This window comes from Rutilus rutilus (assembly GCF_951802725.1).
Source record: "Rutilus rutilus genome assembly, chromosome: 9".
Lineage (NCBI taxonomy): Eukaryota > Metazoa > Chordata > Actinopteri > Cypriniformes > Leuciscidae > Rutilus > Rutilus rutilus.
Genome location: NC_140223.1, coordinates 7582220 through 7596791, shown reverse-complemented (window position 1 = coordinate 7596791; position 14572 = coordinate 7582220). Strand labels below are relative to the sequence as shown.

General features: G+C 37.8%; 2 protein-coding genes across 3 annotated transcripts; one reads left to right on the top strand and one right to left on the bottom strand.

The window, feature by feature from the left end:
• Nucleotides 1-350: 350 nt before the first annotated feature.
• On the top strand, nt 351-6169 carry lrrc51 (leucine rich repeat containing 51). Its single transcript, XM_084418253.1, has 4 exons — nt 351-405; nt 1905-2110; nt 2228-2376; nt 5369-6169. Exons 1-4 carry the CDS (start codon nt 354-356, stop codon nt 5505-5507), a joined length of 546 nt encoding a protein of 181 aa, XP_084274379.1. The 5' UTR covers nt 351-353; the 3' UTR covers nt 5508-6169.
• lamtor1 (late endosomal/lysosomal adaptor, MAPK and MTOR activator 1) lies at nt 5861-13597 on the bottom strand. 2 transcript variants are annotated; one of them, XM_084418254.1, is made up of 5 exons: nt 13351-13597; nt 10741-10886; nt 10187-10264; nt 8719-8842; nt 5861-7817 (listed from the first exon to the last, which is right to left on the bottom strand). In XM_084418254.1, exons 1-5 carry the CDS (start codon nt 13390-13392, stop codon nt 7725-7727), a joined length of 483 nt encoding a protein of 160 aa, XP_084274380.1. In that variant the 5' UTR covers nt 13393-13597; the 3' UTR covers nt 5861-7724. The 2 variants fall into 2 exon arrangements, with proteins under 2 accessions (XP_084274380.1, XP_084274381.1); XM_084418255.1 differs by having other exon boundaries at nt 10741-10883; nt 13351-13538.
• Between the last annotated feature and the right edge of the window lie 975 nt (nt 13598-14572).

Genomic DNA, 14572 nt, shown 5'->3' with positions numbered 1-14572 from the left:
AAATCAAAGTAGCCAATGAAAGCGCAGCTTCTTCCGCAACGCCCTTGTAGGAAGTCTTTCAAAAGTCTCCATTTTAGAATGAAATACATATCCCAGAATGCAATACTACACGCGTTGTTTCCATGGTAACTTTGTTGCGGTCTGGCGTGACCCTTACTTTCTATGGTTAAAGAACACCTAAAATCATGACAATGGTGACGACAATTTAGAAAATTATTCGTTTATTATGTGGTTAAATTTTAATTGTCCACTCTATGCACTTACGTTAAACTTCGTTTCAAGATCAGTGTTTGTTCCATCTGATTGGAATTTGTAGGTTTTTATCTTGTTTTCTGAAGCCTGTTGGTTTGAACATGTTTGGATCTCCAGTGGACTTTTCTTTTAAGGAGCTCATCACAATTCCAGGTGTGTTTCTACAGTGCATACTTTTATATTTGTTTGAAAGTTTTGCTTACGTCACACTTCTTCTTCTTCTTAATTTTTAGGTCAGAATTCATTTTCTGCTGTTTCAACATTAGAAACGCATTTTATTTCCCGAAATGGGCCACGTTTTCGAGTGAAACGAAATAGAACAGAAACAGAATAGAATGCTTTAACGAGTCCTTCCTTTGAGTCGGATCATTCCAATGAATCGGTTCATCTGGTTCACAGAATCGGTCCGAGCGGTTTTGACTGATGGTGGGAAAACTTACATTAAGACACACATTAAAAACAGATTAGTTTATATATATATATATATATATATATATATATAATTTTACATAGCCTATAATATTATATACATATATATGCTGTATATAGAACATTACAAAAGATTTATATTTATATTGCTGTTCTTTTGAACTTTCTATTCATCAAAGAATCACGAGGGACATCAAATCATGTCCCTCGTGATGAGAGCATCAAATCATCATCTATTCTATTAGAATGATGTTGTTTGGATTATAAATGTAAAAGATATCGTAAGAAGCCCCAAGAAGGTTGTGGTTTAAAAATAAACACTCTGTCAGCTACACTGTTTACTTCTGAATGTTATATTTTATTCACGGCCATCATTTGTAGTAGCCTATTCACAAACTGTTTGATCAAGCGTAGCATTTTTTCGGAGTTCACTGTGTAGCCTGCTCCCTGAATCGTCGCGCTTATTCATTTGTGGATGTTAACTGAATCTGTAAGTCACCTACGCTGTTTACTTCTGTATATTATATCTATCTATAAATTACAGGAATGTCTTTCTGTGTGTGTGTGTGTGTGTGTGTGTGTGTGTGTGTGTGTGTGTGTGTGTTATTCACATATCTCTTGAACCGTTAGTCCGATGAATTTCAAACTTGACAGGTGTCTTGCTACGGGCATGAGTAAGTGCAGTGCCAAGTTTGACGTTGTTTGGATTAGAAATGCAAAAGATATCGGTAAATATATATATCGGTAAAAGAAGCACACACTGGCTTTTGCTGCTCTAGCCGCTGGCCACTCCCCTTCTCACACACACACTGAGTGAGCACAGCTGGCCACTCCCCTTCTCACACTGCACACTGAGTGAGCACAGCTGGGTGGCACAGCTGAGTGAGCACAGCAAATTAAATTTGACTGTTCATATTTACAGCAGTGAATAAATTCCATTAAAAGAAAATAAGGTATCACTGTTTATTGCTGATTTTAAAGCTTACTGAACTTTAAATTATTTTGATAATCTACAGTTTTACATATAAACACAACATAAAATTGGCCCCTCTGTATTAATTGTGGCCCCGCTTGTGCCCCCCAGTTGAATAAATCCTAGAATCGCCCCTGATTTACACACATTATTATCAGTCTGTATCAATGTGCACAATTATTGATTGCAGTGCGTTGCTTTTCCTCTAAAGCACTATTAACTTTCTTTCTTTCCATCCCCTTTTCTTCAGACATTCTTTCTGATGTGCCGAATCCAGGCGCTCTTCGGCTAAAGCGCGACTCAGAGCGGAAGTTCCTCAGCCGGACGCTCAGACTCAACAACAACCTAATCTCAGAGTTGTCGGGTCTGACGGACACAATCTCTGCTCTGTTCGCTGAGCCGAACCGTCTGGCCTGGCTCGACCTCTCCTTCAATGAGATTGAACACATCGACCCAGTACGCACTTCACCACCCGTGTCTAGCAGAACAGTTTGTGTGTAACTGAGGTGTGCAGATTATGTATACTCGACTAGAGGATCTACATTGACACGTCGTTCTCTCTCTTTCTGTCAGGTCCTCACTCAACTTAAAGAGTTACGTTTGTTGTATCTCCATGGAAATCGTATTTGTAAGTTGTCGGAAGTGGATAAACTTGCTGTGCTGCCGTCCCTCTATACCATCACTCAGCACGGCAACCCCATAGTGACCGAGCCTGACTACAGGTATGGTTGAAGGTCAAAGGGCAGTTAGATACACAATCAGGGCCTGAAACGTACTTTTTGCCACACCTGCCAATGGCCGGTGACTTTGTATCGGCCATTGGCAGGTGTGACAAAAAGAAAATGTACTGTCTGGGCTTTTTTTTTTTTTTTTTTTTTTACAGGTTACAAACGGTTTCGTAAAAAGAGGCAGTAATGACACAAACATTTTAGATACCTGTGCAAATTCACAATTCTCTATACCAATTCTGATACCACAGCTAAAATTACTAACCTAACTAATATAAATTAAAAACATTATTAAAGACAAGTAAACAGTCAGTAATAAAATAAGAACAAATAATCATATTACAAGCAAAAGCTAAAATAAACACAATATAGTAAAGATACAAATGAAATAAACAGTGCTTTTAAGGTTTTTCAGGTACTGTAACAGTAGTTTTCAGCGACAGAAATGTAATAAAGTAAGCAAATGTAAAATAACACTGCATAGTCTTCACTGCATAAATTAAGCATCCTTATTAATGAATGCTTATTAAAGTTACAAAGGTTATTCAGTCAAGAGCAGTGAGAGATTTTTTTCTTTGTCCAACATTAAAAACACACAGCAGCAGGAATATTAGGCTGCTGTCACTTTAAGAGCGAATGCACGGATCTAATATACTGATACACATGCATTTACTTTTTCAACTGTTAACGTTCACTTAAGACATGTTTACTAGTATATTCGCTATTTTTTTTATATCATTTTGTGTGAAATTGTCCGCTCAAGTGCAAGAACAGTTTAGTCTTCACACTGTCAGAGACGCCTTTCTGAGCGAGCGCTTCGGATGTGTGCGCACACAAAACTTTCCACACAGTGCAACGCGCGAGTAACGAAATCCTTCCGCGTCTTCTTGGGCTTGAATATTTAAATTGTCAAGACTTAAACCTTTGTGATGATGGAGCGCCGGCCTGTCAACTGTCCCGAACGTCGTTCATATTTGTTAACTTTCACGCATTGTTAGAATTGATCAAAATGTTACCGGCCCACTGGCGAGTGACACTGTTTCATACTCGACTAAATGCGAGTGTTCATTTTAGGCCCTGTGCACAATTCAGGGAGCAGAAGAGTTTCCAAAAATGAAAAAAAGTCATTATTTCAACATATTTTGTTCTGAGCAACTCAAAAGTTCAAAAGAAAGCAAGCAGCATGTCATGACTGATGGCGAGTTAATAACAGAACTCAACTTTTTGCCTCAGTACAGTGTTCACGCAGTAAACACATCTTGCCGTATCTGAACTCTGTGATTTTCCCCTGTGGATCTCTGTACAACAGGTGCTGAAACTGCGGTTAGGATCCGGTTACAAACCTCTGCACAGCAACAGTAATCACATATAGTTCTGATACACACGCGGCATGTGCATGTGTAAAGACCTTTCCCAGCCCATGGCCTATAATCAAGGACATGTCCAGGTCTGATCTCACCACACAATCAAATAGAAATGAGACCTGCACAACAAAGCCTATTTTATGCACCTTTAAGAGTTTTTGCATTGAAAGTATGTTTTAACATCAAGCACATTTCCCCCCTAAATTCTCATTACTGTAATGCGAAAACAAAATATTTATACATCATGGATTTATTTGTTGTACTTCCATTAATTAATGAAAATTGTAATTAAAAACAAGTGTTATGAAACTGTTAAAATCTTGCTTTTGGGGTCAAATGTAGTGTAGTTCGTTTATAGCCTACCTTTAGCTTTTTACTTCAGGCGACTGCATTTAAGCTTCAAAATTCATAAAAGTTGTGTTCATCTGTGATAATTATCTTGATGGCCAAAACATGAAAGTATCATAAACTTTTGTTGATCACAGAGCTTGTTTTTAGCGATAATCCAACAGCCAATGGGAAATTCCTACGAGGGAACCAGCGTGATGCAAACTGTCGATTGGCCTACAAAGTGACATCATACCTGCACCAGTCCAGCAATAAGTTGCTGGATGCAGTTCACTTAACGGCCACCGGCGTCACTAATAACAAGGGCTTCTGAATTCTACACACAGACCCTTTAACAAAGGTAGTTGAAGGGTTAGTTCACCCAAAACTCCCCTCACCCTCATGTTGTTCCAACCCCGTAAGACTGTCGTTCATCTTCTGAACACAAATTAAGATATTTTTGAAGAAATCTGAGAGCTGGCTCACTCCTCCATAGGCTGCTAGGTAATTGATATCTGCCAGCTCAGAAAAGTTAGTAAAGACATTGTTAAAATAGTCCAGTGGCTCAACCTTAAGTTTATCAAGTGACGAGAAAACGTTTTGTGCGCAAAAACAAAACAAAAATAACGACTTTATTCAACCATCTCTTCTCTTCCATGTCATTCTCCTAAGCTGTTGACGTAGTGTAACAGCGCAGCGCTTCTGGGTTGTACATCAGAACGTAGGCTCACTATTGGCCGACGCTGGTCATGTGTGTGATGCTGGCCAATAGTGAGCCTACGTTCTGACGTACAACCCAGGAGCGCTACGCTGTTACATTACGTGAACTCCCTCAGAGGCACACATAGAAGAAAATGAATAGTTGAATAAATGCGTTATTTTTTGGGGTGTTTTGCGCACAAAAAGTATTCTCGTCCGTCGCTTGAAAAACGTAAGGTTGAGCCACTGTAGTCACTTGGACTATTTTAACGATGTCTTTACTAACTTTTCTGGGATGGCAGATGTCAATTACCTAGTAGCCAATGGAGGAGTGAGACAGCTCTCAGATTTCATCAAAAATATCTTCATTTGTGTTCCGAAGATGAACGAAGGTCTTACGGGGTTGGAACAACATGAGGGCGAGTAATTACTGCCAGAATTTGAATTTTTGGGTGAACTAACCCTTCAATAAACAGGACCTTATTGTAAAGTGTAACCAATTTCTCTGTTATGAAGTGTTGAATTGCTCAGAATTGTGTATAAAATCACAGACAAATGTTCTGTATTCGAAGTTGCTTTTCTGCCTCTCTTCCCAGGGCACATTTGATCGCCACCCTTCCTCATGTGAAGATGATTGATTTCAGTGCAGTGACCAAACAAGAGCGCGAGTTGACTTCAGTTTGGCAAAAGAGCAGAAACCCACGCAAATCCACGAGTCGAAGCAAAGTGGACTGAGCCTTCCTCATCCGACACCCTGTCATGTTACAGATGGCTTGGCTTTATGTCTAATAAACATGAATGTTTATTAGCAACGGTTTGATCTACCACAGTTAAGTTGCCTTTACTATAAACCTCATCCAAAACTGTATAATGGTTGCAGGGCTGGAGTTACTTTAGTCACCTAGAGAGTGTTTCTTCATTAGCTGTTGATGAAGCCACATGGATAAGTGGTGAAACATCTTAAGCAACAGAGTAACTTCCACTAAAGCAATCTAGAAGTGTTGCATGCAAGACAATGAATGAACAAAATATTCTCATTGTACTCGGCACCAATGCATGCCTGCACATTCAATAAAATAAAATGATACTTTACAATTTTGAAAGTCTTTAATGCATAATTTCATTCAACAAAACAGTATTAACAGAATATTGAGATTAAATTTTTGGTACTAGCCTAAGAAACGAGATCTCTGTAAATCAGGTAGTATTCCACATTTAGGATAACAAACAAACTTGAACACTTATTAGTTCACTGCAACAAAAAAATAAAACAAAAAAAAACCCATCTTGAGTCTTGCAGCGTATTTTATCCCTTTAAAAACCTCAAAGAAAGAGAAATGCGCCTTGCGACGATCTAGAGAGCCAATGGTGCCACACGGTCTGCATGCGTGCAAAAATACATAAAATCAAAAATAAATAATTACACAAACATACGGTGTGGCATTTCAAACTCGGTCAGGAAAGAGCGGCAAGTTCACTAGTGCTTTCCTCGTCTTTCGGCACAACAGAAGAAAAAAAAAAAAAAATAGTTTGACTATGTTAAAGCAACTTCATAATATATTTTTACTTGTTTTTATTACATTAAAAGTGGAACAGGCAAGGTAAAAGTGTCCCTGTTTGCTTAGCTAAAAACAAGCCACTGATCGAGAAGCCTTACAACTAAGGCATAATACAGCCAGGGGGCGCCGTAGAGCCGTTTACGCTTCCCGCTAATCATTCTTCTTGAATCATTTTACACTTTGTACATTAAAGGCATTGACACAAAAACTTTCTTTACAAACTGCCGTTCGAACCCACCGCCCCATCCAAAACTCTCTGATTTGACAGTGTTTGCTTGTTAGACAGGCCTCACTGCCCTGGCTCGGTTTAATCAGCGTCCGTGTTTTCCGATATGAACGCCTGACAGTAAAAGAAACCCTTTCCCTCCAGTTACAGCAGAGCCGCTTTAAAGGATTCAAAATCTCGCCGCAAATGAACCAATATTTTTGATATGACATGGCGCGGCGCGGCGCGTCACTTGTTCTGTTAGCCTATATTTACACTCCGCCACGACATGGCAAATGGAGAAAAATGATGCTGACTAGTTAAAAACTCGAATTAACAAGGTCTAAAAGTTGCAGGACATCCCATACTTTGAGTAGGTAACAGTAATAGACTCAAATCTAAACCAGCCGGGAATCAATTTGATTGACTTTCAAGCAGATCATTCACACACACACACACAACAAGAGAGAGTTCTGCTTCCAATGAAGAGTTAAAATAAAAAAGTAAAAGGGTCACGTGTGTTACTCTGGTTAGACAGAGGTATTATTTATGCATGTTGCCCATATTCATCAGCATCCCAATCCTGAAACACAGTGCATACATTAATGGGATTTAATTAGGAATAATGAACTCTAAACCACAGTGATTCCAGAATCCTACAGGCGAACGAATGAATTACGTGCAGAACAATGTGTGTTAAGACGACCCCGCCGAACTGAGTAAAACTAGTACAGTGAAGTCTGGAGTCTCAGTTTAACAATGTCTAACCAACAGAAAATCCAACAGAAAAAAAAAACAACAACAAGAAGAACAAATAAAACTGAAATATGCAATCGTAGCAGCTTGACACGACTGTCGAACTTGACATTTCTGTTGTAAAAGGTTTGATTAATGCATGAACTCACACCTGAAGATCTACCGGTAACTGATCAAATGCAACTCGTCACAGAAACCGCTGGGATCAGACGGTTTTCCCCCCTCTCGGATCTGTTCTGTGGTCTCGCGTGACGGATTTACACAAAGAGCTCTGGTTGGGGTGAATTATGTTTATCTGCAGGACATTCAGAGAACAAAGACATGGGCGTCTGCATATCAAGAAGTTTGGAAGGAGAACAGAGGAGTGAAAAGGGCCAGAAAGAGAGACAGAAACAGAGATTGTGGGGAGAGGACAGGGTCCATTTTTTTGAATCATGGTATAGCAAACTGCACCACCAGCTCTTCCTTGGCATCTACTTTGATTTGTGAGATGGCGCTGTAGGCGTACGCAGCGATCTTAGAGACCTGAGGAGGAAAGAGCACAATGAATCAAACAAAACACTGAAAAAAATGAAATGTCCAGTGCATTATAGTGCATTAATGTTCTTAAATTCTTAATTTATATACAGTACTGTGCAAAAGTCTTAGGCATGTTAATATCCCCTGAGTTAATATATAAAACTGAGACAGACTAAATCCAGAAGAACTGCGGGAACATCTCCGAGACGCTTGAAGAAACCTTCCTGCAAAGCTACAGTAAAAAACGATGCGCAAGTGTACCGGGACAAAAGCCGTTTTAAACGCAAAGGTTTGTTACACCGTATATTGATTTGAATTAGTTAATAGAAGTTAAACCATAAATAAATACAATTTGCGATTTTATTTTTGAAAGCATTCTCACTTTACAGCATTTTAACACACGTGCCAGTGCTTTCCACAGTACTGTAGCTTTGCAGGGAGGTTTCTTCAAGCGTCTCGGAGACGTTCCCGCAGTTCTTCTGGATTTAGTTTTTTCTGTTTCTTCATGTAATCACAGACGGACTCGATGATGGTGAGATCAGATCATCCTGGCTGCTGTCAGACTCCTTGTGCATACACAAATCTCACTGGATTATTACAATTAATGGCAAAAAGAATGTTTGGAAATGTAAACTGATATGAACAAAAACGTATTACCGTTTCCACAAAAATATGAAACCGTTTTCAACATTGATAATAATCAGAAAATGTTTCTTGAGCAGTGAATCAGCATATTAGACTGATTTATGAAGGATCATGTGACACTGAAGTGCCTCCCCAAGGAATGTCTTTGCAATATTTGTATACGCCTCCAGTTGCATAAACCGCTACGACTAGTCTTACAAGTTAAGCATCCATATTTTCTTTCATGTCGTGTCATAGGGTGAATTAACGAGGTGAAGCTGACCTGCTGTACGTCTGCGTAGGGCACCAGGTCAGCGGCGAGCACCTGGTGAGGCTGGCTGGTCAATGACGGGAGAGGAACCGGCTTCTTCTGAGACAGCGTTCTGCTCAACACCTCCAGCTTGGTGCTTTAACACAAACACACATCGTTCAGCTCGATACACACATTTAAAAATGCACTACACAGTAATCTTTAACAAATGGTGAACAGTTACAGAACTTTGCCTTGTTAAAGGGATAGTTCACCCAAAAATTCTGTCATTAATTACTCACCCTCATGTTTTTCCAAATAATAAGTAGTATATGAAAGTAAAATGATAGAGAAATGCATCTGAATGATGACAAAGTACACAAATCAAGTACTTGACTAAAAGTACAGATACCCTATTAAAATATGACTCCAGTAAAAGTATTAAAGCGTTAGTTCACCCAAAGATGAACATTCTGTCATTAATTTCTCACCCTCATGTCCTTCCAAACCCGTAAGACTTTCGTTCATCTTCATGAACACAAATGAAGATCTTTTTGATGAAATCTGAGAGCTTTCTGTCATTGACAGCCACACAACTGACACTTTCAAGCCCCAGAAAGGTAGTAAAGACATCTTTAAAGTAATCCACGTGACTCCAGGGGTTTAACATCAATTTTATGAAGCAGCACGAGTGCTTTGTTTGTGCAAAAATACATCATTTACAACTATATTTACAAAATTTGAATCTCCAACGCGCATTCACGAGAGAACCACGGTTCATACCGGTTCAGGGTCAGAAAGCTCTCAGATTTCATCAGAAATATCTTCATTTGTGTTCTGAAGATGAACGAAAGTCTTACAGCTTTGATTCGACATAATGATGAGTAATTAATGGCAGAATTTTCATTTTTGGGAGAACTAACCCTGTAATTCATTCAAATTTGAACCTAAAATACTGATGATGTTAAGAAAGTTGGTTACACTTTATTTCGATAGTCCACTTTAGATTTTCTACTAACTGTAAATACCTTTGCAACTACGTGTCAACTAACTCTCATTAGAGTATTAGTGGACTGTTAGGGTTCGAGTTAGTAGGATAAGTTGACATGTACTTGCAATGTTACTTATAGTCAGTTACTTAGTCACTGTTAATCTGTTGTGGGAACAATAAATTAAAGTGTTAGCAGATATTAAGCAGACAGTAATACTCTAATGACTGCATGTAGTTGCAAAGTTACTTATAGTTAATAAAATGACTAAAGTGGACATCTCATCTCAAAATAAGTCAAAATAAGGTTTTACCAAAAAAGATGTTCCTCATCTAGCGTTGCATGGTTATTTAAGTAACAAACCAACTTGAACACTGTTAGTACACCGTCATAGAAAACAAAAAGAAACCATCTTGTGTATTTTATCCCCATAAACCCCTCAAAGAAAGAGAAACGTGACTTGCTATGATCTAGAGTCTACTGTGCATGGCATTTCAGAACAGCAAACACACCTGTACTGTCTAGCTTTGTCCATGTATTCATGCTGCTCCATGCCTTGAGAATCCACAGCCGACACGTCAATTATGTTCCTGCCCAAGAGAAAAAGAAAAGGTTTTCATCCACCAACAGCCCTAAATGCAGAAAACTGTGTATTTTTGTCTTGTTTCCAGTCCAAATATCTAAAAATTCTTAAATCAAGATGCATTTACTAAAGTAGTAAAAGGCCGTAAGTTATTATGTCTCGTTTTCTAGGGAAATAAATCAAAATTAAGAGAGTTGTTGCTTAAAAAAAATGTAAAATGATCTGCCATTGGTGTGAGAAAAATAATCTTAATTTAACTTAAGACATAATTTTTCTCACCCCATTGGTAGATAATTAAAAAAAATTAACTAAATTTTGACTTATTGCCCTAGAAAACAAGACATAATATCCTATGGCCTTTTACTACTTCAGTAAATGCATCTTGATTTAAGAATTTTTGATATTTGGACTGGAAAAAAGACAAAAATACGAAGCAAGAAGAGCATTTTTTTGCGGTGTGCTAAATAAGGACAGGACTCGTACAGGGCTGTGCGCTGCAGGATGACCGTGAGCAAGGCCTGCTCGTCTGTGCGGTTGGACGTCAGGCTGTCTGCGTTTCGCTCCGAGCCATTGGTGGGTTTTCTGTCCAGGTTTGGGTCAGGAATCAGTGGCCTCACCTCGTCATTCTTCTGCACAAAAGAGTCGAGAGGTCAAAAGCATGATCACGGAAAAGACAAACCAGCACACATCTTTAAGAAGGCAACACTGACCTTAAACAGTGACTGAACAGCTATTTGTCTATGTGATGATACTAGTAATGTCAGTGACGATATGTGACCAGTCACGAGTCGCACGGGTATATTTGTGGCAATAGCCAATACATTGTATGGGTCAAAATGAATCGCCAAAAATCATTAGGATATTAAGTAAAAATCATGTTCCATGAAGATATTTTGTAAATTTCCTACCATAAATATATAAAACATTTATTTTTGTGAGTGAATGCAGCACAATCGAGAACATAAATGGACTTTAAAGGAGACTTTCTCAATGTTTCGATTTTTTTGGCACCCTCAGATTCCAGATTTACAAATAGTTGCATCTCGACCAAATATTATCCTATCCTAACAAACCATAAATCACTGGAAAGTTTATTTATTCAGCTTTCAGATGATGTACAACTCTCAATAAAAATAAATTTTAAAAAGGCCCATGTTATGCGGTCCAGGGTCACATATGTGTGCAGCTACTGATTCCATGTAACATTTCAATGATATTTATGAATCTTACTCCGAAACCTAAATGCTGCAAGGTTTTCAAAATAAAGGGATGTTTAACGACATCAAATGCTTTGTAAAAATATTAGAAACCCACTCCCTTGAACCACATCACTATAATCGAGTGGCAATGTGTCACTCGTCAGAGGCGGAGCAGGTTTTTACATTTTGGGTTGAAATCAAACTGACTTGACTTTAACCCCGGGTTGCTTCAGGTTGACTGAACCAGTCATAAGTATACTGTAAGTTGCTCTTGATAACAACATCTAAATGACTTCCTCCTCCATATTTCCCAGACTCTGCAACAACTTACATCACTTGACCAAACTTGACTTGATTTATACAAAGAAAGCATTTCCACTGCTTTTTCAAACTGTCAGTGAATCATGTATAAAGAGTACCTGAAAACCATACTTGAGTAAAAGTACAGACACCTTACAGCGAAAATGACTCGTTACAAGTCACCGATTTCAATACGACTTTAGTAAATGTCCTGAGACCTGATTTTAACAATACTTAAGTATTTTCCTCATACTAAATGTAGGCTCAAAAAATCCTCAACACCTGAGAGACATACCATTGAAAAACAAGAAACTGTTGGTTTGTGATGAGAGCAATCACATGTTTATTCCCTAAAATCTAAATAAAACACCTACAAATTGCAATATAAATCAAGGTCAACACAACAACTCAATCTCAGTTAAGCTCAAGTGCTCAAAAAGCGCATAAAAATACAATATCCTTCAAAAAGGTCTCTTCCATTTGACAGATACATAAGATAATGCTGAGTAAAATTAAACAGTCAAAGCCATCTTGCACTGGACAAGCTGGTTTCGGCCTCTCTCGTATAAGAAAAACCTGTGATTCAGAAACTACCTGCTAATGCACTGGCAGTCGTGTAAAGCAGCTTTGTTGACAAGTTTGGGTGAGTAGAGGCGAAACGCACATGATCTCGTACCTTCAACGCCCTGTAGATGGTGATATCCCTTCTTTATAGCAGAAATAAACTGCTGCAGAAAAAGTTTGATGCCATGCTAATGTAATTGAGTAAAGAGCACATATACTTATTCAAAAATGTAGGCAAGTAGAGAGTAAAAATTGCTAATATCTTTGATACTCAGTAAAACTATAAAGTAGCCAAAAAGATACAGCAACTAACAGATACTTTACACCTCTGATAAAGATCATATTCTATAGAGATTTGGCTAAAAAAAAAGTATTTTATGGCTTAAAAACAAGTAGAAAAAAATACAGTGTGGTCCAAAAGTACAAATCATTTTGTAAATAATATGTTTTAAACAATTAATAGCATAATATTACAAAATATATAGCAGGGTTACAATATGAGAATGTAGAGAAAATTATAATGAGAATATATTTGTATTTGGTATTTGTATTAAACTCCCTCAAAATCATGTTTTTTTCAATGTACTCTATTACATTTGCTCAGTAATTACATATATTTCCAGGCCTGGATTTGAAACCCCACTGATATCAATATCACACTTTCCATGACATTGGGAACCCTGAATACATAATTTCCTCATTCATGACCACATGTCAGATCCAGGGATCAGATCCACACATACTCTCAGTTTATGACATTTCCTATGTCTAATCATCATGGATCCAGCACTGAAGCCAATAACTCTGATTAGAAAAACAATCAAATGAGGCATTAGAGTAAGTTTGGTGTAGTTTTGAAACACACACACACACACACAGCATTGGCCTGTTCGTGTATCCAGAACTACAAACACACACACACACCAGTAATAATAGATGTGTGATGTATGTTATTGTTGCAGGAATACAAACGCCACATTCAGCAGTTTTTATGGCTGTTATATGTGTCTCTTGATCAGATCTCGTCTACCTGCTCCGACGTCTCGCTGTCGCTGCTGAAACAGCACCCCATGATACACGTTCAGCGGGTTCAGGCTCTTTTCTGTGCGAGTTTCTCGTCTCCTGAGCGGGTTTTATTATTTTGTTTGCTGGCTGTGTAGAGCTTCGTTGCAAACGCAGGGACCATCACATGACAGCACTCCCAGCCGTATCACGTGACTTCCGTTTTCACACAACTGCCCTGGCACGTCATTTCCGCCCGTCGCGTGACCGAGCAGAGCCGTTATGTTCGTTATCGACTGATAAAAAAAATAAACAAAGGCGTCGTAGGAGATTTCAGTGTTTTACTCTTATTATTAGTTTCTAAATGAAACAAAAACATGTCATATCCTACGCGATTGTTTCTCATTGGCTTAATTTCAGGCGTGATATTTTGTAAAACACTTTTGTTGGAAGAAAATATTGACAAATAGTCTATAACGTTATTAATTATATATTAATGTTATTGTAATTAACTTATTGGCTTATAATAAGAATAAACATATTGGCTTCGTAAAAGTTTAGCTCTCTATCTGACTATTTTCTTATATTAAAACATCTGTAGCAATGTTTGCAGTTCTACATGAAAACTAAAAACCATTGTGGGATGATTATGGGATTAAAAAGTAACTTTACCAAAATGACCATATTTCTAAATAAATAATTAATTGCTACACAATATAAAGTCACATCTCTCTCCCTGCTGTGTTTTGCTTAGGCTACTGCAAATAGGTAATTGTTGTTTCATGGATAAATAGCTTTTGTGTAATAAAGTTCAGCTACTTTATCTAGCCTACGTATTGCAAAACACAATACTGTAACTGTAATTGAGTGAAGTTGAATAGAATATATTATTATTGTGTAGTATTAATTATTATGATAGTGTATTTGCTTCATAACAGTTTTTTTTTTTAATTATGCTTACACTTTACAAACAAACAAAGTCCATAAACAATTTTCTGAATATAACACTTGATCAGCCTTATAGGTTTAGCATAGCCAGTAACAAAACAGAAAGATCACAATAAAACAAACGAACAAATAATTCAATAAAATACAAAATAAATACATCATGATGGCTTTTTTTAATTTAATGATATGAATCCAAAAGAGGAAATCAAATTTGAAGGTTTTCTTGTTTTTAACTTATTTGAAAGATTTGCACAAGAGTTTAACCTCATTCATCCACTGGTTAAAGCTGGGCTTCAATTTAA

Coding starts and splice junctions, on each gene's coding strand:
- lrrc51 (XM_084418253.1), top strand. CDS start 354: ATGTTTGGATCTCCAGTGGACTTTTCTTTTAAGGAGCTCATCACAATT. Junction 406..1,904: donor GGAGCTCATCACAATTCCAG/GTGTGTTTCTAC, acceptor CCTTTTCTTCAG/ACATTCTTTCTGATGTGCCG. Junction 2,377..5,368: donor GTGACCGAGCCTGACTACAG/GTATGGTTGAAG, acceptor CTCTCTTCCCAG/GGCACATTTGATCGCCACCC.
- lamtor1 (XM_084418254.1), bottom strand. CDS start 13,392: ATGGGGTGCTGTTTCAGCAGCGACAGCGAGACGTCGGAGCAG. Junction 10,265..10,740: donor ATCCTGCAGCGCACAGCCCT/GTACGAGTCCTG, acceptor TCTCTTGGGCAG/GAACATAATTGACGTGTCGG. Junction 8,843..10,186: donor GACAAAGCTAGACAGTACAG/GTGTGTTTGCTG, acceptor TTTGTGTTAAAG/CACCAAGCTGGAGGTGTTGA.